The sequence below is a fragment of the Pristiophorus japonicus genome, chromosome 21 (genome assembly GCF_044704955.1).
Source record: "Pristiophorus japonicus isolate sPriJap1 chromosome 21, sPriJap1.hap1, whole genome shotgun sequence".
Lineage (NCBI taxonomy): Eukaryota > Metazoa > Chordata > Chondrichthyes > Pristiophoridae > Pristiophorus > Pristiophorus japonicus.
Window position 1 is genome coordinate 71,152,595 of NC_091997.1, and position 24,672 is coordinate 71,177,266.

General features: G+C 47.8%; 1 protein-coding gene across 1 annotated transcript in view; it reads left to right on the forward strand.

The window, feature by feature from the left end:
• The first annotated feature begins 303 nt into the window (after positions 1 to 303).
• Positions 304 to 24,672, forward strand: part of LOC139234107 (collagen and calcium-binding EGF domain-containing protein 1-like) — a 187,460-nt gene continuing 163,091 nt past the window's right edge. Inside the window, exons 1-2 of the mRNA XM_070865049.1 lie at positions 304 to 405; positions 1,510 to 1,590. Of these exons, the coding sequence (XP_070721150.1) occupies positions 314 to 405; positions 1,510 to 1,590 (173 nt within the window). The 5' untranslated portion in view covers positions 304 to 313. The remainder of the gene's footprint in view (positions 406 to 1,509; positions 1,591 to 24,672) is intronic.

Below are 24,672 nucleotides of genomic sequence, written 5' to 3' on the forward strand. Positions count from 1 at the left end.
CTGAGGACTTCCTGGGACTGGGAGGCTAAGGCAAAGGCTCCTCGCCAACCACTTTCTCTTTCTTGCATTCCCTCCTCCCGTCTCGCCAGTCGCTCCTTCCACATTACCCTGTCCTGCGAGAGAGAGAGGGGGGAAAATGAGGCTTGCCTGAGTTGCAAACGCCCCAATTCTCTCCTCCTCCCCCCACCCCGCCACCTACTCACCCCGAACTAATTCGACAGGAAATCAGGAATTGTAAGGCGCACACACACACACACACACACACACAGGGTGTCATCTCCCGAACGGCGGATTTTTGGAATTTGGGAAAGACATGAATTGCAGAGAGCGAGTTGCAATGATTCTCGCCTTCACGTTACTGTCATCAGCTTGTCGCTCTTCTGTCCTGCGAGCAGAGTTGGAAAGGTAGGGGTTAATGAATCTACAGCTATACTGCACGATCGCACGGTCGCTTGTAGTTTTAACATGTGGCAATAGGGACAGGAGTCGAGAGTTAACGAAGGCACTGATGTTTTTGAGTTAAGACAGAAAAGACTTGTGCGTTTTATGTAGCATAAAATATTTTCATACGGCGCGCTATAACTTCTCTCCACGTCCCAGAGCGGACAATCGCAGAGGTAAGGGTTCTTGTTCTCAATTCCCAGATATTTCTCATTGCCTCTTGAGCCTGTTCCTGGACCGACGGCAGGCAGAGCCTCAGTCCGGGTAGACTTTCCAAACGACTGTCTCCACAGGTTGGGACTCGAGTGCCCCCCACACCCCCCCTCCCCGTTCTGAACCCCAATTCTGATTTTAGTCGCTGGAAAGTATCAGGAGACAGCCTGAACTCCAACCTGTGGCCACAAAGATGTGCAAAGTTCGACACTAATTTGTAAAATTGCGTGAGATTCTAAAAGTTTACAGATATAAGATATTATTTTTTATTAGTTTCTGGGATGGTAAGGCCGGCATTTATTGCCCATCCCCAATTGCCCCTTGAGAAGGTGGTGGTGAGCCGCCTTCTTGAACCGCTGCAGTCCGTGTGGTGAAGGTGCTCCCACAGTGCTGTTAGGGAGGGGGTTCCAGGAGTGTGACCCAGCGACGATGAAGGAACGGCCGATATATTCCCAAGTCAGGATAGTGTAAGAATCGTGGGTTTGGGAGGTGCTGCCGAAGAAGCCTTGGCGAGTTGCTGCAGTGCATCTTGTAGATGGTGCACACTGCAGCCACGGTGCGCCGGTGGTGGAGGGAGTGAATGTGGTGCCAATCAGACGGGCTGCTTTGTCCTTACTTACAAAATGTGTATTGTTGCACTTAGTAAACTTGTAATGTTTTGTACTGCATTGCATTTTATTTTAGAAGTGGCCAAAACAGAATTATGTATTTCTGCCAAGTGCCCCTTTTTTACTAAGCGGGTGTCTCTCAAACAATTGGCACATAACCCAAGCAAAATGAATGCGAGTTGTAGAAAGTGGTTCCATTCTGACAGTCAATGTGTGTTGGCTAATGCTTTCATATTCTTTCAATTAGTGAATCATGCTCTGAGAATCATGTCGTCACGTTGGAGTATCAGTGCACGAAGGCCACTGGGGAGACATCCACTTGTTTAAGGTGAGGAGAACTTGGCATATTTCTTTTGGTTTTTCGGAACGTCTTTTGGAGGAGACATTAAACCGAGGCCCCGTCTGCTCTGTCAGGTGGACGTAAGAAATCCTGTGGCACTATTTCGAAGAAGAGCAGGGGAGTTATCCCCGGTGTCCTGGGTCAATATTTATCCTTCAATCAACGTAACAAAAAAAACAGATGACCTGGTCATTATCACATTGCTGTTTGTGGGAGCTTGCTGTGCGCAAATTGGCTGCTGCGTTTCCCACATTACAACAGTGATTACACTCCAAAAGTACTTCATTGGCTGTAAAGCTCTTTGAGATGTCCAGTGGTCGTGAAAGGCGTTATATAAATGCAAGTCTTTTTTCAATTCTTCCTTGGTTAGGGGGATGGGGGGGGGGGGGGGAACAAATGAAAAGAGGGCCTTTCGCATCTCATCTGGACCACAGCTGACGAGAATACAGCATGAGATACGTTGGTCGCACAATACGTGGGCTGGAACGAGCAACAGGACTGACTGCTTTTGTTGCCTTGCTGGGTTTCGTGGACCAGTTACACTTTCTCGTCGAAGCGAAACGGACTTAGACGCAAACCTGGTGTTCCAACTGAGGAGTCGCATTAGCCGTCCCAAAGCCCATTGACTGCCAACCGCTGAGACTCGTACTGGTTGCAAGTAGCATCACGAAGCCAGGAGTTAAAAGTTGGACAGCCTGGGGAGACATTTTTAACTTAATTTTGAATGAAAATGGAGAATACACATTATCATTTCTATAGCATCTTTCAGAATATCCCAAAGAGGTTCACAGCCAATGAAGTACTTTTGGAGTGTAGTCACTATTGTAATGTGGGAAACGCAGCAGCCAATTTGCGCACAGCAAGCTCCCACACACAGAAATATGATAATGACCCAATAATCTGTTTTAGTGATGTTGGTAGAGGGATAAATATGGACACCGGAGAGAACTCCCTTGCTCTTCTTCGAAAATAGTGCCCACCTGAGAGAGCAGACAGGGCCTCAGTTTAACATCTCATCTGAAAAGCAGCACCTCCGACAGTGCGGCACTTCCTCAGCACTCCCCTGCAGTGTTAGCCTAGACTTATGGGCTCAAGACCCTGGAGTGGAACTTGAATCCACAACCTTTCCGACTTAGAGGTGAGTGTGCTGCCCACTGAACCACAGCTGACACCTGAAGCTATGGGTTTTGACTTTAGCACAGGAAAGATGCAGGGAGCAGAATGGTGTACAAGAAGTTTATTCTGCCCATATTATTCCCTAGGACCAGCTAGAGGGAGAACAATTGTCTTGTCTGGTTCTTATGTACATGTCGGGCAAAAACATTCAACCAATGTGCTTCAATGTTATACAATCTTATGTCTTCTACTCTTAATTCATCACCTGACGTTTCTACCAATATGAGTGTCAAAGCCATACCTACACTTGTATTTCATCCTCGTGTTACGTTCAAAATGATTTTTGAAACCATTCATGGTTGAAGCGAATAGTATCGATGCATTTAAGGGGAGGCTGGACAAGCATATGAGGGAGAAGGGAATAGAGGGTTATGCTGATAGATTTAGATGAGGAAAGACGGGAGGAGGCTCGAGTGGAGCATAAACGCCGGCATGGACTGGTTGGGCTGGATGGCCTGTTTCTGTACCGTATATCCGATGTAATCTTTTGCAAGTCTTTCTTTATCTCTTTATCTTGGTCTGTATTATATAAGTGTCTGGATATTTGGACCGGCCTGACGCACCATTAGCGATAGGATCCATACATTGTGTGCGCTGTGACAAATTCTAATCAGTTCTTCCGTAAATTGGGGTGTAATTTATCCGCTGGAGGATCGGGGTGCATAACGCTCTAACGTTTGGCGTTTGTCGCCGATATCGCCGTTGCAGCAAATTCCGTGCCATTATGGATGGAAAATGATGCGAGGCGTGCTAGCCGCAGGTCAGTTTGCAGCACACTCTCGCCTCTGAGTCAGAACGCTGTGGGTTCAAGTCCCACTCCAAAAATCTAGGCTGAGACTCGGTGCAGTTCTGAGGGAGCGCTGCACTGTCGGAGGTGCCGTCTTTCGGATGAGATGTTTAACTGAGGCCACATCTGCCCTCTCAGGTGGACGTACAAGTTCCTATGGCGCTGCTATGAAGAAGAGCAGGGGAGTTATCCTCTGGTGTCCTGGGTCCATACTTATCAGTGAAAGCAGATTATCTGGTCACTATCTCATTGCTTTTTGTGGGACTTGCTTGTGCGCAAACTGTTGGCCGTGATTACAAAAGTGACTCTACTTCAAATGTACTTCATTGGCTGTAAAGCGCATTGGGACGTCCTGAGGTTGTGAAAGGCGCTATATAAAGTTATTCTTTCTTTCTTTGTACTGGGTGCCATGAATGAACTCTCTAGCACACAATCTCTTTATTGGTGCAGATTTATAAGTGTTTGTTACTGCTTTTCTGACTGACCCACAAACCTTTCACCATCATCATAGGCAGTCCCTCGGAATCGAGGAAGACTTGCTTTCACTCCTGAAGTGAGTTCTTTGGTGGCTGAATAGTCCAATATGAGAGCCACAGACTCTGTCACAGGTGGGACAGATAGTTGTTGAGGGAAGGGGTAGGTGGGACTGGTTTATTGCACGCTCTTTCCGTTGCCTGCGCTTGATTTCTGCATGCTCTCAGCGTTGAGACTCGAAGTGCTCAACGCCCTCCCGGATGCACTTCCTCCACTTAGGGTGGTCTTTGGCCAGGGACTCCCAGGTGTCGGTAGGGATGTTGCACTTTATCAGGGAGGCTTTGAGGGTGTCCTTGTAATGTTTCCGCTGCCCACCTTTGGCTCGTTTGCCGTGAAGGAGCTCCGAGTAGAGCACTTGCTTTGGGAGTCTTGTGTCTGGCATGCAGACAATGTGGCCTGACCACTGAAGCTGATCGAGTGTGGTCCGTGCTTCAATGCTGGGGATGTTAGCCTGGACGAGGACACTGATGTTGGTGCGCCTGTCCTCTCAGGGGATTTGCAGGATCTTGCGGAGACATCGTTGGTGATATATCTCCAGTGACTTGAGGTATCTTCTGTACATCGTCCATGCCTCTGATCCATACAGGAGGGTGGGTATTACTACAGCCCTGTAGACCATGAACTTGGTGGTAGATTTGAGGGCCTGATCCTCGAACACTCTTTTCCTCAGGCGGCCGAAGGCTGCACTGGCACACTGGAGGCGGTGTTGAATCTCAGCATCAATGTCTGCTTTTGTTGACGAGGTTCCCGAGGTATGGGAAATGGTCCACGTTGTCGAGGGCCGTGCTGGGAATCTTGATGACTTGGGGGCAGTGCTGTGCGGCGAGGACAGGCTGGTGGAGGACCTTTGTCTTACGGATATTTAGCGTAAAGCCCATGCTTTCATATGCCTCAGTAAATACGTCGGCTATATCCTGGAGTTCAGCCTCAGAATGTGCGCAGACGCAGGCGTCATCCGCGTACTGTAGCTCAACGACAGAGGTTGGGGTGGTCTTGGACCTGGCCTGGAGACGGCGAAGTTTGAACAACTTCCCACTGGTTCTGTAGTTTAGTTCCACTCCAGCGGGGAGCTTGTTTACAGTGAGGTGGAGCATGGCAGCGAGGAAGATTGAGAAGAGGGTTGGAGCGATGATGCAGCCCCGTTTGACCCCGGCCTGGACGTGGATTGGGTCTGTGATGGATCCGTTGGTAAGGATCACGGCCTGTATGTCTTCGTGGAGCAGGCAAAGGATGTTGACAAACTTTTGGGGGCATCCGAAACGGAGGAGAACGCTCCATAGATCCTCGCGGATGACAGTGTCAAAGGCCTTTTGTAAGGTCGAAAAAGGCCATGTATAAGGGCTGGCGCTGCTCCCTGTATTTTTCCTGCAGCTGTCACGCTGCAAAGATCATGTCCGTTGTGCCCCGTAGGGGATGAAATTTGCACTGTGACTCCGGGAGGAGCTCCTCGGCCACGGGAAGAAGTCGGTTGAGGAGGACTCTAGCGACAACTTTCCCAGTGGCTGATAGCAGGGAGATTCGCCTGTAATTGCCGCAGTGGGACTTGTCCCCTTTTGTAAAGATGGTCACGATCACTGCACCTCTGAGATCTCCCGGCATGTTCTCCTCCCTCCAGATGAGAGAGATGAGGTCATGTATCTGCGCCAACAGCACCTCTCCGCCATACTTTAGCGCCTCAGCAGGGATTCCATCCGCTCCTGTAGCCTTATTGTTCTTGAGCTGTTTTATGACTTTTCCTACCTTGTGCAACGTTGAGGTCTCACTGAGGTGGTGGCGGGTCGCATGCTGCGGGATGGAATCGAGAACACTCGAGTCAAAGGCAGAGTCTCGATTAAGGAGATCTTCGAAGTGCTCCTTCCAGCGTGCCCTGACAGCCTCGGTGTCCTTGATGAGCGTTTCCCCATTCTTGGGCAGCAGTGGGGTGGGGCCTTGGGAGTTTGGACCATAGGTGGCCTTGACTGCGATGAAGAATCCTCGCATATCGTGGCTGTCGGCCAGTTGTTGTATCTCGTGTGCTTTCTCCATCCACCAACCTCAGTTTATATTGTAACGGGAGGACCAATGCCAATCCTCCATCAGGCTGCCCTCTCTGTGGGTTTCCTTCACTTTCTCCTTCATTAGTTCAATTGGGCTGCGTTTAAGTAACGCCTCGAGTTAAAAATTCTCATCCTCCTTTTCAAATCCCTCCATGGCTCTCGCCCCTCCCTATCTCTGTAATCTCCTTCAGTCCCCCAACCCCCCTGAGATGTCTGCACTCCTCTAATTCTGCCCTCTTGAGCATCCCTGATTATAATTGCTCAACTATCGGTGGCCGTGCCTTCAACTGCGTAGGCCCCAAGCTCTGGAACTCCCTCCCTAAACCTCTCCCCCTCTCTACCTCTCCCTCCTCCTTCAAGACGCTCTTTAAAACCTACCTCTTTGACCAAGCTTTGGTCACCTGCCCTAATTTCTGCTTGTGCGGCTCGGGGTCAAATCTTTTATCTCATAACACTCCTGTGAAATGTCTTGGGACGTTTCACTACATTAAAGGCGCGATATAAATCCAAGCTATTGTTGCTGCAGTTCATTATTTACACTGCCTTGGAGAGAGTGGTTTTCAATCATTTCTGTGAGGGGGACCTCCTGAAAATATTGATGGATTCCCAGGGAAACCCTACCGACATATTAACACGCTCCTAACTTGCAAATGACAGTGAAACAGGACTAATATGGAAAAGCTTTTATTTACATTTATATATATTGGTATACAACAATAGAAACAATGTGCTGGTAAGTTTAAGAGAAAATTCAGCGATCTGATGACAGACAGGAATCAGATGACCCTGGGGACGTCCTACGATCCCCCCTCAGGACCCCACTCAGGCATGAAAACGATGTCGTACCTACGACTTCAATCATGCCCACTGGTATCGTTACACTAAGTGCCATACATTAACTCTCTTGTACCAAGTCAGTTTACCGATGCAGCATGTGTTTGTTGCTGTAAGGAGTTACTGCTGCAGTCCAACCTTTGTTAGTGGGCTGCACCCTCGCATCTGAGTCAGCAGGTTGTGGGTTGAAATCTCTCTCCCAAGACTTGAGCACAGAATCTAGGCTGACACTCCCAGTGCAGTGCTGAGGGAGTGCTGCACTGTCGGAGGTGCCGTCTGTCGAATGAGACGCTAAACCGAGGCTCCGTCTGCTCTCTCAGGTGGACGTAAAAGATCCCGCGGCACTATTTCGAAGAAGAGCAGGGGAGTTATCCCCGGTGTCCTGGGCCAATATTTATCACTCAATTAACACTACTAAAAAAACAGATGATGTGATCACATTGCTGTTTGTGGGAGCTTGCTGTGCTTAAATTTGCATTTCCGACAATGCAACATTGACTACAATTCTAAAGTACTTAATTGGCTGTAAAGCACTTTGGGACAGCCTGAGATTGTGAACGGTGTTGTCGTAACATATAAATTCTTTCTTTTCTTTGCCCTAGAATCAGAATTGAACTCCATTTACATTTTGTCGTGCCCCATTTTAAAATGTATTTACCCTTCCCTTTTAAGTATCCCACATGACATGGGGAACCACATGACTTGCTCCTGTAAATTGTTATTTCTCTTGGTGAGTTTCTGGGCTGGCCAAGCTGAGGGAATGCCGACCGGTGCTGGGGAATTTACCGCTCCTGCTACCTGATGGTAGACTTTGCGTGTTTGTGTAGTTGACCCACAGCGGTCTGTGCCAGGGTGTCAGGACTTTGGGGAGAGACGTCAGCACATTTGTAGGGTTGTCCGTCCATGAATCCCGCAGGGCACACTGACCTCTGCGGTCAAATTCCTGATACCCACTCCTGGCGTGTGAACCTCCACATGCTGCCAACATGATTTCTTAAAAAAAACAACCACATTGGTGACACCACTGTGCTGCCCTTTTACACAGAAAGAAAGACTGGCATTTAGATAGCGCCTTTCACAACCACCAGACGTCTCAAAGCGCTTTACAGCCAATGAAGTTTTGGAGTGAAGTCACTGTTGTAATGTAGGAAACGCGGCAACCAATTTGTACACAGCAAGTTCCCACAAACAGCAATGCAATAATGACCAGGTCATGTTTTTTTTTAATGTTGATTGACGGATAAATATTGGCCCCAGGACACCGATAACTTTTACGTCCACTCGAGAGGCAGACGGGGCCTCGATTTACCGTTTCATCCAAAAGACGGTGCAGCACTCCCTCAGCACGGCACTGGAGTGTCAGCCTAAATTTTTTATTTGGGACTTGAACCCATCACCTTCTGCCTCAGATGACCTGATTAAGAGATCAAGTCTTTGCATTGGGGTTAGGAAAGAGAATTAAGATGCTGGGTCATTGTAGATTTTTTTTTAATTCAAGTCCCGGGAGTAGGATTTGAACCCACAAACTTCTGACCCAAAAGTGAGAGTGCTGCTCACTGAGCCACGGCTGGCACTGAATAACAGACCTGCCAGGTTTCTGCCTGAAGATCTCCTCAGCTGGTCACTAAGAGGCAGTTAAGCGTTATATGACCAGATAATCTGCTTTTGTTATGTTGATTGAGAGATAAATATTGGCCCCAGGACACCGGGGATAACTTCCCTTCTCCTCTTCGAAATAGTGCCATGGGATCTTTTACGTCCACTTGAGAGGGCAGACGGGGCCTCGGTTTAACGTCTCATCCAAAAGCCGACACTTCTGACAGTGCAGCGCTCCCTCAGCACTGCACTGGGAGTGTCAGCCTAGAGATTTTATGTGGACCTTGAACCCACAATCTTCTGCCTCTGAAGGCCTGATCAAGAGATCAAGTCCTTGCATTGGGGTTTGGGAAGAGGATTAAGATGCTGCGTCCTTTGTTTCCGAGTTCAAAGAATGCACTGGAGTTCACTGGCTGAAACAGCAATTGTTTGGGTTACATCGTGAAAGGGAGCCAAACAGTATCATGGTTTTGGGAATAGAACTTGGAAAGCCAGACATGTCAACTAGAGTCTCAAGTTTTTCTGTGAGAGCCAAGGGTTTGGTGGAATCAGATTGAGTATTTTATAGAAATTTCCCAGATTTACACATTAAATTATTATAACTCTTCTATAATCTGAAGCACCTGACAGCAAATAAAAACAGACAAGAAGTACGGATGGTGCCAGTTCCGCACACTTCAGCTCATCCAAAACTCTGTGTATTCTACTGTGGGAATGGTAGCATAGTGGTTATTGTTGTATATGCTGACTATGGATGTACTCCATGTGTAGTCACTGTGAGATTGTATAAGATGGAGACTTGTTTACCTGATGTACTATCAATAAGGTTCACACCGTGTACATACATGCTGGCACCACTAGAGGGTGCAACTGGTGGAGACCGGGGGTTTCCTGCCCTGGTGGCAGGGTCCTGTAGAAAAGGCTGCCCACCACGCTGGTACAGCACTCTGGAGTTTGGAATAAAGGTCCAAGGTCACTACAGTTCAAGTACAACACATTGCTTTGTGGAGTCATTCATAAGTACATCATAGACATAACAGTTATGTTACTGGACTAGTAATGCACAGATGTGTGTTCATATCCCACCTCAGCAGCTGGGGAATTTAAATTCAGTTAACTTAATAAATTAAACCAATATCAGTAATGATGACCCAATCAATCAATCAATCATTATAGGCAGTCCTTTGGAATCGAGGAAGACTTGCTTCCATTCTAAAAATGAGTCCTTAGGTGGCTGAACAGTCCAATACGAGAACCACAGTCCCTGTCACAGGTGGGACAGATAGTTGTTGAGGGAAAGGGTGGGTGGGTGGGACAGGTTTGCCGCACGCTCCTTCCGCTGCCTGCGCTTGGTTTCTGCATGCTCTCGGTGATGAGACTCCAGGTGCTCAGCGCCCTTAGGGCGATCTTTGGCCAGGGACTCCCAGGTGTCAGTGGGGATGTTGCACTTTTTCAGGGAGGCTTTGAGGGTGTCCTTGTAACGTTTCCTCTGCCCACCTTTGGCTCGTTTGCCGTGAAGGAGTTCCGAGTAGAGCGCTTGCTTTGGGAGTCTTGTGTCTAGCATGCGAACGATGTGGCCTGCCCAGCGGAGCTGATCAAGTGTGGTCAGTGCTTCAATGCTGGGGATGTTGGCCTGGTCGAGGACGCTAATGTTGATGATTCTGTCCTCCCAGGGGATTTGTTCCCTAATGTCCTTCAGGGAAGGAAATCTGCTGCCCTTACCCGGTCTGGCCTATATGTGACTCCAGACCCACAGCAATGTGGTTGACTCTTAATTGCCCCCTGAAATGGCCCAGCGAGACACTCAGTTGTACCAAACAGCTATGACAAATTCAGCACTGTGGGAGCACCTTCATCACACGGACTGCAGCGGTTTAAGAAGATGGCTCACCATCACCTTCTCGAGGGTATTTTGGGATGGGCAATAAATGCCGGTCTTGCCAGCGACACCCACGTACCCTGAACGAATAAATAATACATTTTGAAAAACCTTGCACCAAGGCACGTTCAGCCGTCGACCCTGTGCTCGCTGACCTACATTGGCTCTCGGTCTGGAATTTTAAATTCTCATCCTTATGTTCAAATCCCTCCATGGCTTCATCCCTCCCTATCTCTCTAATCTTCTTCAGCCCTCCAGGAACTCTGCGATCCTCCAATTCTGGCCTCTTGACCATCCCATTTTCCTGCACCCCACCTTTGGTAGCCGTGCCTTCAGCAGACCTGGAGAAACTAAAACTAGGGGGCACAGTCACAGAATAAAGAGCCGCCCATTTAAAACTGAGATGAGGAGAAATTTCTTCTTTCAGAGGGTTGAAAATCTATGGAATTCTCTGCCCCAGAGAGCTGTGGAGGCTGGGTCATTGAATATACTTAAGGCGGAGATAGACAGATTTTTGAGCGATAAGGGAGTAAAGGGTTATGGGGAGCAGGCAGGGAAGTGGAGCTGTGTCCATGATCAGATCAGCCATGATCTTATTCAATGGCGGAGCAGGCTCGAGGGGCCAAATGGCCTACTCCTGCTCCTATTTCTTATGTTCTTAAGCTCTGGAATTCCTTCCCTAGGTCTCTCTACCTCTCTCTCCTTGTTTAAGGCACTGCTTAAAACCTAGCTTTTGGTCTTAATATCTCCTTATGTGGCTTGGTGTCAAATTTGATCTGATAACGCTCCTGTGAAGCATCTTAGGATGAAAGGCACTATACGAATGCAAGTTGTTGCTGTTGGCGACATTGAGATTCAGGTTGGCTCTATTAGTGCCATTTTTGCGTCAGAGTCAGAAGCTTGTAGGCTCAACCTGTAATCCAGGACTTGAATGTAGAACCTAGGCTGACTCTTCGGTATAGTGCTGCAGTTTGGAAGTTAAACTGAGGTAACTGGTCTGGTGGGTCAGGTAGATGCTAAAGATCCTATGGCGCGATTTGAAGGGCATCCCTCAACTAACATTGCTAAAAAATGGCATGTTAAATAATACATCTCATTACTGTTCATGGGATCGTGCTGTGTACAAATGGTTGCCGTATTTGCCTACGTATGTCACTGCAGTTCAAATTCTCCAAGTGGTGGGATGTGTTCAGTTAGCACTTAGGGTAGAAAACAATTATGTTCAGCGTGTGTATATACAGATACTTATGAAAACACAAAATACAGATGGACATATTCCAATAAGCTGTAACAGTTATGTTTAAGATCTTGCTATGAAGAATTCTTTCAGTTTACCAGCTTGAGTCATTGCTCACAGAAAGTTAATCCAATATTTATATCTAAAGACAGTACCAGAGTTGGGAGAGAGACTTTCGAACCCTGCTCCACAGAACCACCTAGTGTTCAGAGCCTGTAACTACACTGTGACAGTTGACATAGGAAAACTGAATGGGAAGTGTTGACTTCAAAGATTGATCAAAGGGCACGGCAAAAGGAGTTCAGATTTGTGGAGAGGAATTGACTGCCTTATGCAAGATTTTTTAATCATACACAGATGTTTGGAATGTTGACATTTTCAGTATCTGATGGCACACAAAAATCTCATCAAAAAAACGCTATTAGAATCTGTTGAGAATAACAATGGAAGATGATTTTTATCAGTTCACAATAGAACATCTGATTTACCATCTGCTCTAGAATAGCAAGCAATGCTTCTGGCTCTCTCTCTCTCTCTCTCAATAGACAAATCACGCACAATCTGGTCTTTGTAATCGCTTAGATAAACTACAGATTTTCTATGGATGTCATATGATTTTCACATTGACGCAGGAGATGTAGTATGAGGCACAGAAGAGCTTGGCCAGAGACTTGCTGCAGAGCCAGTCATATCCCTCAGCACTGAGAGCTACACATCCTCAAACTAACACCTGTACCTGCAGTGTAACAGCGCAAGAAAACTTGCATTTATATAGCGCCTTTCTTGACCTCAGGATGTCCCAAAGTGCTTTAAAGTCAGTAAACGAAAATAATTCTTCATCACAAGATCTGAAACACAACTGTTACTCTAGAAAGAAAGAAAGACTTACATTTATATCATCATCAGAGGCAGTCCCTCGAGTCGAGGATGACTTGCTGCTACGCCAAAAAGTTCATCGGTGTTTTAATGAAGGACCTAATATTCCAGATCCCGAACTACATCCTGAAGGGTGGAAGATGCCTGTGCGTGGATTTGCACACCAGCCACCACACGGGCTTGACAGAGCCAGGTCTTGGTCCAATGTCAAGAGTTAACCAAGACGACTGGAGACTAGCTCTGCTGCACGGACCTAGTGCGCACACATATCGCACAGTGTGGGCTGGCCCGTGCTGCCCCTGGGCCCTCGCTTCTTCTGGGCCCCGAACTCACGCCTCTCCCGAGCTCCGATCACATCCCTCTACAATCTCTCGCCACTCCTTCGCCCCGACCTTGCTGCTCCTGCAGGACCTGCCCATGCCTTTCAGGACCACCGGATGTCTCAAAGCGCTTTACAGCCAATGAAGTACCTTTTGGAGTGTAGTCACGGTTGTAATGTGGGAAACGCGGCAGCCAATTTGCGCACAGCAAGCTCCCACAAACAGCAATGAGATAATGACCAGATAATCTGTTTTTTTGTTATGTTGATTGCGAGATAAATATTGACCAGGGGAACGGGGATAACTCCCCTGCTCTTCTTCGAAATAGTGCCATGGGATCTTTTACGTCCACTTGAGAGGGCAGACGGGGCCTCGGTTTAATGTTCCATTCGAAAGGCGGCACCTCCGACAGTGCGGCACTCCCTCAGCACTGCACTGTCAGCCTGGAATTTTTTGTGCTTAATTTTGCGAGTGGGACTTGAACCCACAACCTTCTGACTCAGGCAAGTGTGCTGCCCACTGAGCCATGGCTGACACTGTATAGCAGAGCTGCAGCATTACAAAGCCACCAACATTCCACCTGCTATGAAAGCTGGGGTTCGGAGCTAAACCACTCATCAGCAGGCAGGAGTCATGTGCCGCAGAGTAAGATGATGTCTGGTGCAGGATTGCTCACGGGCTCCTTGTGGGTTAGCGGACTTCTGGCGATAATGCCGACGTTGGGACAAACTTACATCTGTTCCTAATTTTAAAAACAAAACCAGATGCTTATTCAATGACAGAATGGTTGACTCAGCTGGGTGAACATCAGCCGTCCAAAAAATGGGAGTGACTTGGACCCAAAGGCATAGTTACAGCTAATGGTCGCATTCTCCAGTCCAGTAAAAACAAGGCAACACAAATATAAGAATCTTAACGTGGTATCTTGATGCCTAAGTAAGATATATTAGACAAGAACGTATGTCGGCAACTTCTGCCATGCATGAAGACAAGTCCACCCTTGAGAGACACCAAATAAGGCCTATGCGAACAAAGTTAGATGTCTTTTTTTAGGAAGTTGTTGGTGTGTGGGACAGTGAGTGGACTGAGAATTCGCATGAGTAACATTTCCTGTATTATATATTGGGCAATGCACCTCTTGGCCTTCTCCAATCTCCCGCCTCCCTTGTGAAAGCTTCCTCAAACCCTCTCTGACTGTGCCTTCGCTCGTCTCCCGGAACTTCTCCCCTGCTTTCTGCTTGACGGCCGCTCCCAGGAGCACCCCACGGGAAGGTTTTTTTTACGTGAAGGCTCCACACCTCACACGGCCGAAGGTGCTCGGTGTCAGAAAAAAAAAAACAATCACCTCCCACTGGGTTTTCTGACCTGAGTAATCGCCCACCAAAGCAGAGGCCAGAGCAGCTACCAATCGACAGAAACATCCCTCATCAAGGGCTACGGTAGCATAGTGGTTATGGGCTCAATTTTCTCTAGTGATTTGTGCCGTTTTTTTTGGAGCAGGCTGCTTTTTCTGGCCTAACTTAAAAATCCCCAGTTTCCCCAATCAATTTGCACCAGCGTAACTCATTTAATTACGATTTTTTTTTTTAGGTAAGTTTTTTTTTTCATCCAAAGGGGGCGTAACCAGCCACCTGCGCCAATTGAGGCCATTGAGGGAACTTTGACCAGCTGAGAGTTACTCCAGTTCTGCTTAGGCCAGCAGAAAACCCTTGCGGAGAGTTAAAGAAATCGGCGCGGGTAAGTAAATCGGAGGCCCTTCGGCCTGGGGCGGGGAGCGGAACAGACGGGGAAGGCACTCGGGGCCAGGGACTGCGGGGGAGGGAGCGCTCCTCTGTAAGCCCTGTAGAATAGAAATAAAAAAATACGCACTTACCTTAAGTTGCTGCGCCCCTGGTCCCGGTCTGGAGGCCTCTCGATTGCCAACTCGGAGCTGTACTGCACATGCGCATCCATTGCAGCGACGTCGAAAACGTAAAAAAACAAATTCTTGCGCATGCGCAGAAGGCCCGACTGCGTTTTTCGGCGCAGACAGCAGGCTCCACCGCCCCCGGGGTGACTGGCCACGCTGCGCATCCCGGATTGCAGTATAAAGATCGGGGAAAGTTAGTACAACAATTTCTGGTGCATTTATGGATCTAAAAACCCAGCGTAACTCTGGCAATATGCCAGAAAACGGGCTTGGGCAAAATCGAGCCCTATGTCACTGAACTAGTAATCCAACGGGCCTGGGCTAATGATCCAGGGACACGATATCAAATCCCACCAAGGCACATGTGGGATTTAAATTCAGCTAATTAAATAAAACTACCGGATTGTCTTAAAAACCCATCTCATTCACTAATGTTCTTTTAGGGAAGGAAATTTGCCGTCCGTACACAGTCTGGCTTTTACGTGACTCCAGACCCACAGCAATGTGGCTAACTCCGAAGTGGCCCAGGAAGCCACTCAGTTGTACCAAAACCGCTACGATAAAGTCAGCACTGTGTGGGAGCACCTTCACCACACGGACTGCAGCGGTTCAAGAAGGCGGCTCACCATCACCTTCTCAAGGGGCAATTAGGGATGGGCAATAAATGCCGGCCTTGCCAGCGACGCCCACAGCCTGTGAGCGAATACATTAAAAAAAATGAATTTAATGAAAATTGACCTCAGGATGTTCCTGTTTAAATCACTTCCCCCACCAGGTGTACTTGAGCAAACAAATTAAAATTTCATCTTCTTCTGAGGCAGGCCCTCGGAGTCGAGGATGACTTGTTTCCACACTAACACCAGTTCTCAGGTGACCGATGAGACCGATGAGGGACCTACAGTCTCTGTCACAGGTGGGGCAGACGGTGGTTGGAGGGACGGGTGGGTGGGGGGCTTGGGTTTGCCGTGCGCTCCTTCCGCTGTTTGCGCTTGGCTTCCGCGTGCTCCCGGTGAAGAGACTCGAGGTGTTCGGCGTCTTCCCGGATGCTTCTCCTCCACTTTGAACGGTCTTGGGCCGGGGACACCCAGGTGTCGGCGGGGATGTTGCACGTATTCAAGGAGGCTTTGAGGGTGTCCTTGAAGCGTTTCCTCTGCCCACCTGGGGCTCGCTTGCTGTGTCGGAGCTCTGAGTAGAGCACTTGTTTCTGGAGTCTAGTATTGGGCGAGAGATCGAGAGCCAGCGGCAGTTGGTGAGAGGGGAGCGACCTATCAAAGGCCCAGTGGGAGATCGAGAGCCAGCGGCAGTGGGTGAGAGGGGAGCGACCTATCAAAGGCCCAGCGGGAGATCGAGAGCCAGCGGCAGTGGGTGAGAGGGGAGCGACCTATCAAAGGCCCAGCGGGAGATCGAGAGCCAGCGGCAGTTGGTGAGAGGGGAGCGACCTATCAAAGGCCCAGCGGGAGATCGAGAGCCAGCGGCAGTTGGTGAGAGGGGAGCGACCTATCAAAGGCCCAGCGGGAGATCGAGAGCCAGCGTACCGGTGCAGCTACAGCGGGAGAGAAAGCAAAATAGAAGTAGAAAGTAATCAAAAAGTGACGTCACAGCCAATGGGGCAAGTGATTGGCTGGTGATTGGTGAGTAGCTTTTCTTTTCTTTTTTATATCAGTAAGTGAACTGTAACATTGTTATTACCAATTTAAGTGTATCTAAGGTTAAGACATGGCAGGAGAGCTCGGTCACGTGATATGCTCCTCCTGTACCATGTGGGAACTCGGGGACACTTCCGGTGTCCCTGGGCGCTACGTGTGTGGGAAGTGTATCCGCCTCGAGCTCTTGACGGTCCGCGTTGCGGAATTGGAGCTGAGGGTGGATTCACTCTGGAGCATCCACGATGCTGAGAATGACATGAGTATCACGTGTAGTGAGTTGGTCTTACCGCAGGAGAAGGATCCACAGCCAGATAGGGAATGGAAGACCAGCAGGAAGAGCAGTGCAAGAAAGATAGTGCAGGGGTCCCCTGTGGTCATCCCCCTGCAAAACAGATACACTGCTTTGAGTACTGTTGGGGAGGATGACTCATCAGGGGAGGGCAGCAGCAGCCAAGTTCATGGCACCGTAGGTGGCTCTGCTGCAAAGGAGGGCAGGAAAAAGATTGGGAGCGCGATAGTGATAGGGGATTCGATAGGCGTTTCTGCGGACGCAACCGAGACTCCAGGATGGTATGTTGCCTCCCTGGTGCAAGGGTCAAGGATGTCTCGGAGCGGGTGCAGGACATTCTGAAATGGGAGGGAGAACAGCCAGTTGTCGTGGTGCACATTGGTACCAACGACATAGGTAAAAAAAGGGATGAGGTCCTACGAAAAGAATTTAAGGAGCTAGGAGCTAAATTAAAAAGTAGGACCTCAAAAGTAGTAATCTCGGGATTGCTACCAGTGCCACGTGCTAGTCAGAGTAGGAATCGCAGGATAGCGCAGATGAATACATGGCTTGAGCAGTGGTGCAGCAGGGAGGGATTCAAATTCTTGGGGCATTGGAGGTGGGGGGAGGTGGGACCAGTACAAACCGGACGGTCTGCACCTGGGCAGGACCGGAACCAATGTCCTTGGGGGAGTGTTTGCTAGTGCTGTTGGGGAGGAGTTAAACTAATATTGCAGGGGGATGGGAACCTATGCAGGGAGACAGAGGGAGACAAAAATGAGGCAAAAGCAAAAGACAGAAAGGAGATGAGGAAAAGTGGAGGGCAGAGAAACCCAAGGCAAAGAACAAAAAGGGCCACTGTACAGCAAAATTCTAGAAGGACAAAGGGTGTTAAAAAAGCAAGCCTGAAGGCTTTGTGTCTTAATGCAAGGAGTATCCGCAATAAGGTGGATGAATTAACTGTGCAAATAGATGTTAACAAATATGATGTGATTGGGATTACGGAGACGTGGCTCCAGGATGATCAGGGCTGGGAACTCAACATCCAGGGGTATTCAACATTCAGGAAGGATAGAATAAAAGGAAAAGGAGGTGGGGTAGCATTGCTGGTTAAAGAGGAGATTAATGCAATAATTAGGAAAGACATTAGCTTGGATGATGTGGAATCTATATGGGTAGAGCTGCAGAACACTAAAGGGCAAAAATCGTTAGTGGGAGTTGTGTACAGACCTCCAAACAGTAGTAGTGATGTTGGGGAGGGCATCAAACAGGAAATTAGGAGTGCATGCAATAAAGGTGCAGCAGTTATAATGGGTGACTTTAATATGCACATAGATTGGGCTAGCCAAACTGGAAGCAATACGGTGGAGGAGGATTTCCTGGAGTGCATAAGGGATGGTTTTCTAGACCAATATGTCGAGGAACCAACTAGGGGGGAGGCCATCTTAGACTGGGTGTTGTGTAATGAGAGAGGATTAATTAGCAATCTCATTGTGCGAGGCCCCTTGGGGAAGAGTGACCATAATATGGTGGAATTCTGCATTAGGATGGAGAATGAAACAGTTAATTCAGAGACCATGGTCCAGAACTTAAAGAAGGGTAACTTTGAAGGTATGAGGCATGAATTGGCTAAGATAGATTGGCTAATGATACTTAAGGGGTTGACTGTGGATGGGCAATGGCAGACATTTAGAGACCGCATGGATGAATTACAACAATTGTACATTCCTGTCTGGCGTAAAAATAAAAAAGGGAAGGTGGCTCAACCGTGGCTATCTAGGGAAATCAGGGATAGTATTAAAGCCAAGGAAATGGCATACAAATTGGCCAGAAATAGCAGTGAACTTGGGGACTGGGAGAAATTTAGAACTCAGCAGAGGAGGACAAAGGGTTTGATTAGGGCAGGGAAAATGGAGTACGAGAAGAAGCTTGCAGGGAACATTAAGGCGGATTGCAAAAGTTTCTATAGGTATGTAAAGAGAAAAAGGTTAGTAAAGACAAACGTAGGTCCCCTACAGTCAGAATCAGGGGAAGTCATAACGGGGAACAAAGAAATGGCAGACCAATTGAACAAGTACTTTGGTTCAGTATTCACTAAGGAGAACACAAACAACCTTCCGGATATAAAAGTGGTCAGAGGGTCTAGTAAGGAGGAGGAACTGAGGGAAATCTTTATTAGTCGGGAAATTGTGTTGGGGAAATTGATGGGATTGAAGGCCGATAAATCCCCAGGGCCTGATGGACTGCATCCCAGAGTACTTAAGGAGGTGGCCTTGGAAATTGCGGTCATTTTCCAACATTCCATTGACTCTGGATCAGTTCCTATGGAGTGGAGGGTAGTCAATGTAACCCCACTTTTTAAAAAAGGAGGGAGAGAGAAAGCAGGGAATTATAGACCGGTCAGCCTGACCTCAGTAGTGGGTAAAATGATGGAATCAATTATTAAGGATGTCATAGCAGCGCATTTGGAAAATGGTGACATGATAGGTCCAAGTCAGCATGGATTTGTGAAAGGGAGATCATGCTTGACAAATCTTCTGGAATTTTTTGAGGATGTTTCCAATAAAGTGGACAAAGGAGTACCAGTTGATGTGGTATATTTGGACTTTCAGAAGGCTTTCGACAAGGTCCCACACAGGAGATTAATGTGCAAAGTTAAAGCACATGGGATTGGGGGTAGTGTGCTGACGTGGATTGAGAACTGGTTGTCAGACAGGAAGCAAAGAGTAGGAGTAAATGGGTACTTTTCGGAATGGCAGGCAGTGACTAGTGGGGTACCGCAGGGTTCTGTGCTGGGGCCCCAGCTGTTTACATTGTACATTAATGATTTAGACGAGGGGATTAAATGTAGTATCTCCAAATTTGCGGATGACACTAAGTTGGGTGGCAGTGTGAGCTGCGAGGAGGATGCTATGAGGCTGCAGAGTGACTTGGATAGGTTAGGTGAGTGGGCAAATGCGTGGCAGAAGAAGTATAATGTGGATAAATGTGAGGTTATCCACTTTGGTGGTAAAAACAGAGAGACAGACTATTATCTGAATGGTGACAGATTAGGAAAAGGGAAGGTGCAACGAGACCTGGGTGTCATGGTACATCAGTCATTGAAGGTTGGCATGCAGGTACAGCAGGCGGTTAAGAAAGCAAATGGCATGTTGGCCTTCATAGCGAGGGGATTTGAGTACAGGGGCAGGGAGGTGTTGCTACAGTTGTACAGGGCCTTGGTGAGGCCACACCTGGAGTATTGTGTACAGTTTTGGTCTCCTAACTTGAGGAAGGACATTCTTGCTATTGAGGGAGTGCAGCGAAGATTCACCAGACTGACTCCCGGGATGGTGGGACTGACCTATCAAGAAAGACTGGATCAACTGGGCTTGTATTCACTGGAGTTCAGAAGAGTGAGAGGGGACCTCATAGAAACGTTTAAAATTCTGACGGGTTTGGACAGGTTGGATGCAGGAAGAATGTTCCCAATGTTGGGGAAGTCCAGAACCAGGGGTCACAGTCTAAGGATAAGGGGTAAGCCATTTAGGACCGAGATGAGGAGAAACTTCTTCACCCAGAGAGTGGTGAACCTGTGGAATTCTCTACCACAGAAAGTAGTTGAGGCCAATTCACTAAATATATTCAAAAGGGAGTTAGATGAAGTCCTTACTACTCGGGGGATCAAGGGGTATGGCGTGAAAGCAGGAAGGGGGTACTGAAGTTTCATGTTCAGCCATGAACACATTGAATGGCGGTGCAGGCTAGAAGAGCTGAATGGCCTGCTCCTGCACCTATTTTCTATGTTTCTATGTTTCTATGTGGGCTTGAGCAGTAGTCTTAAAGGGACAGGCCAGGTTAATCTCAGCTGCGATTTAGCAGCTAAATATCGCAAGCATGCTGTGAACCCCAGACTAATGATGAGGGCACAGTCTAAGGATAAGGGGTAAGCCATTTAGGTCCGAGAAACTTCTTCACCCAGAGAGTTGTGAACCTGTGAAATTCTCTACCATGGAAAGTTGTTGAGGCCAGTTCGTTAGATATATTCTAAAAGGGAGTTAGATGTGGCCCTTACGGCTAAAGGGATCAAGGGGTATGGAGAGAAAGCAGGAGTGGGGTACTGAAATTGTATGGTCAGTTGAATGGTGGTGCAGGCTCGAAGGGCCGAATGGCCTATTCCTGCACCTATTTTCTATGTTTCTATGAGCAATGCCACGGTGGTCAGCTAGAAGCTGGAGTTCATTTATCATGTCGTGGCTATTGAGGGCCCCGCTCAACTTAATCTCTTTGGCCGCTGGAAATCCATCACTGACTTCTTCCCTGTACCCGTGCAGAATCAAACAGCTCCGAAGGAGGCCATTCATTCCATCGTGCCTGTGCTGGCTCTTTGACAGAGCTGTCTAATTCGTCCCACACTCCCCCTGCTCTCTCCTCCGCAGCCTTGCAACTTTTTTCCTTTTCAAGTATTTATCCAATTCTCTTTTGAAAGTTACTATCGAGTCTGCCTCCACCACCCTTTCAGGCAGCGCGTTCCAGATCCTAACCACTCGCCAGATAAATAAAATTCTCCTCATCACCCCTGTTTTTTGCTCTCATCGATTTAACACACATACACCAAAAACACACGGAATAAGGAATCATCAGAACAGGAGGAGGCCATTCAGCCCCTCGACCCTGTTCCGATGATTCTGTCATGGCTGATCTGTATCTTAACTCTATTAACCCGCCTTGGGTCCATAACCCTTAATACTCTTGTCGAACAAAAAATCTATCGATCTCAGTTTGGAAGTTTTCAATTCATCGTAGGTGGTCCCTCGAGGCGAGGAAGACTTGCTTCCATGCCCAAAAAAGGATGAGTTCACAGCTGTTTCAATGAAGGACCCGAACTACATCCTGAAGGGTGGAAGATGCCTGTGCGTGGATTTTTTTAACGTGGGGTGGCCGTTGCACACCAGTCACCACAAGGGCTTGACAGAGCTCGGTCTTGGTCCAGTGGCAAGGGTTAATCAGGACGACTGGAGACCAGCTCTGCTGCACGGACCGAGTGCGCACACATATCGCAGTGTGGGCTGGGCCCGTGCTGCCCCTGGGCCCCTGACCCCAGCCTCAACAGCTTTTTAGGGAGGAGCAGTCCAGATTTCCACTACCCTGTGCGTGAAGAAGTGCGTTCTGACATCACCCCTGAACGGCCTAACCATAATGTAAAAGTTATGCCCCTTGTTACTGGACTCCCCCATCAGAGGAAATCATTTCTCTCTATCCATGCTATCAGCTCCTTTGATCAGCTTAAATACCTCAATCAAATCACCCCTTAATCTTCTACACAAGCCTAGTCTGTGCAACCTGTCTTCATGATTTATCCATTTTAGGGAAAATCAGATTAGTTAATTTCATATCTGACTTAAAGACAGCAGGGCGTATCTGTGTAAGAGGCTGATAAAAAAACCCCCAACAATCTTGGAAACCATACAGAGAAGGCCCCTTGCATGCATCATTAGAACATCAAGGACTACAAAGTCAAGCAAACCTGACGGCCATCCAAATATTGTCACGGTTCAAACAGTTTAACTAATGAAGGGAGTCAGAGTTGGACTAAAAACATACGGGCTCTGTATAATCCTGTCGCACTGAGACTGTGCATGAACTCTTCCAAGTATGTTTGGAAAACTGGGATGAATCAGTTCAGGAGACAAAAAGGTTTATTTTGCAGGGATTCCATTTCCTCCGATCATGCGTTTGTGTACAGTTCCTCAGCGAGCTGATTTAATGCAATCAATAACCCGCTTACTTTAAACAGAGCAATGATTTCATTAAAACAGCACTCAAAGCAATTTATGTGAGTGCGTTAACCAGTGCACTGCCAGAGGGTATTAAACTCCAATGTCTTTTCCGTGACATCTTTATACCGGGAAGTTCACAAATTACATGTTCAGTCAGTATTTTTCTTTAATTTGATTAGCTGTAATCAGTTTCAGATTGATGTGAATATAAAACCTATTCAGTCAATGCCATTTCGCTAAAACTATTATTGTTGCCAATCTAAGAACTTCCCCCCCCACCCCCTCAATTTTCTTTGATTTCAATGTTCCCCCCTCCTCGCTGACACTCCCAGTGCAGTGCAGAGGGAGTGCTGCACTGTCGGAGGTGCCGCCTTTCGAGCAGTTTGCGACAACTGAGCGGCTTGCTGGGTCAGGGGGCAGTTAAAAGTCAACCACAAGGCTGTGGGTCTGGAGTCACATATCGGCCAAAGCGGGTAAGGACGGCTGATTTTCTTCTCTAAAGGACATTAGCGAACTAGATTGGTTTTTACAACAAAGCAATTACTGGCACTAGCTTTTTAATTCCAGGTTTGTTCACTTAATTGAATTTAAATTCCCCAGCTGCCATGATGAGATTTGAACTCACGTCTCTGGATCATTAGTCTAAGCTTCTGGATTACTAGTGCTGTACCAGAACCATTATGCTACCACACCCCATTGCAACCTGCTCTGTACGAGCCAACACTGTGCCTGGCACTGCATTTGGCCGCAAAGTCAGAGGGTGGCCAAGCTTTTTGCTCTTGTAGGGCCTGTCATGTGCACCATGGAGCCAGCAAAAAAAGCTTAATCCTATGGTCCCGTTAATTAGCATGTCATGTATCTCACACTACTGTACATAACTGTATCTTACCATGCTATACATGACTGTAACCAGAGATGACCTGTAACCACAAGCTTACCTTACCACCAGGGGTGCACTTGCAGGAGACACTGGATACCTGTCCCAGACAGGTATTTAAGGACAGGTCTCAGGCAAGTGTGGCATTCAAGAGCTGTGTAATAAAGGTGCAGGTCCTGAGTGACCTTGACTTCAGTATGTGCCTCGTGTGAATTGTACTGCAGGGACATGACTTTACATAGCATGTCTGAAGTTGCTGTTGCCAGATGTTCTGATGTAGGATACAGCCACCAATAAATCGGTAAAAACCGGGGGCAGGATCGACCAAATTCAAAGCAGAAAAACCAGCAAATTAGAAATAGAAGCGCAAGTCCGACTGAGCTGCCTGAACTTTGTCGGCCAGATTGTCAGGACTTGGGGGCAACAGTTAAGGCAACCTTGAACTCGGTCATTGGGGAAGCAAAGCAGACATTTTATATATTGTCTCTTTGCCACATGACTTGAGCACAAAAATCTAGGCTGACACTCCCAGTGCAGTGCTGAGGGAGCGCTGCACTGTCGGAGGTGCCATCTTTTGGATGAGATGTTAAACCAAGGCCCCGTCTGCTCTCTCTGGTGAATGCAAAAGATCCCATGGCACTATTTTGAAGAAGAGCAGGGGAGTTATCCTCGGTGGCCTGGCCAATACTTATCCCTCAATCAACATCACAATAAAAACAGATTACCTGCTCAGATTATCAAGGAGCTGGCTGTGTACAAAGTGGCCGCAGCATTTCCTACATCACGAGTGACTGCGCTTCCAAAAAAGTACTTTATTGTCAAGCGCTTTGGGAGGTCCCACGGTCGTGAAAGGTGCTATACCAATGCAAGACTTTATTTATCTGAATCAAACAAGGTTCGGTTATATATGTAGACTATAGATATACTCTCTGTGTAGTCACTGTATATTTGCATAAGATGGAGACTTGTTACCTGATGTACTATCAATAAGGTTTACACTGTGTGTAGACTATGCTGGCACCACTAGAGAGTGCAACTGGTGGAGACCGGGGTTTCTTGCCCTGGTGGCAGAAGCTGTCCACTAGAGGGCACTGTGGTGGGAGAACTGAGGGTCACCTGCATAGGTGTGCTGGGCCCAGTATAAAAGGCTGCCCACCATGCTTGTGCCTCACTCTGGAGTTACGAATAAAGGACCAAGGTCACTACAGTTTGTACAACACATTGCCTCGTGGAGTCATTCATAAGTGCATTACAGACTTAACAGGTTCCTTGGACAGTAACATGCCACGACACACCGCAAGGCTAAGTGCATCCTGCTCTCTGGGTTTGTTGCATA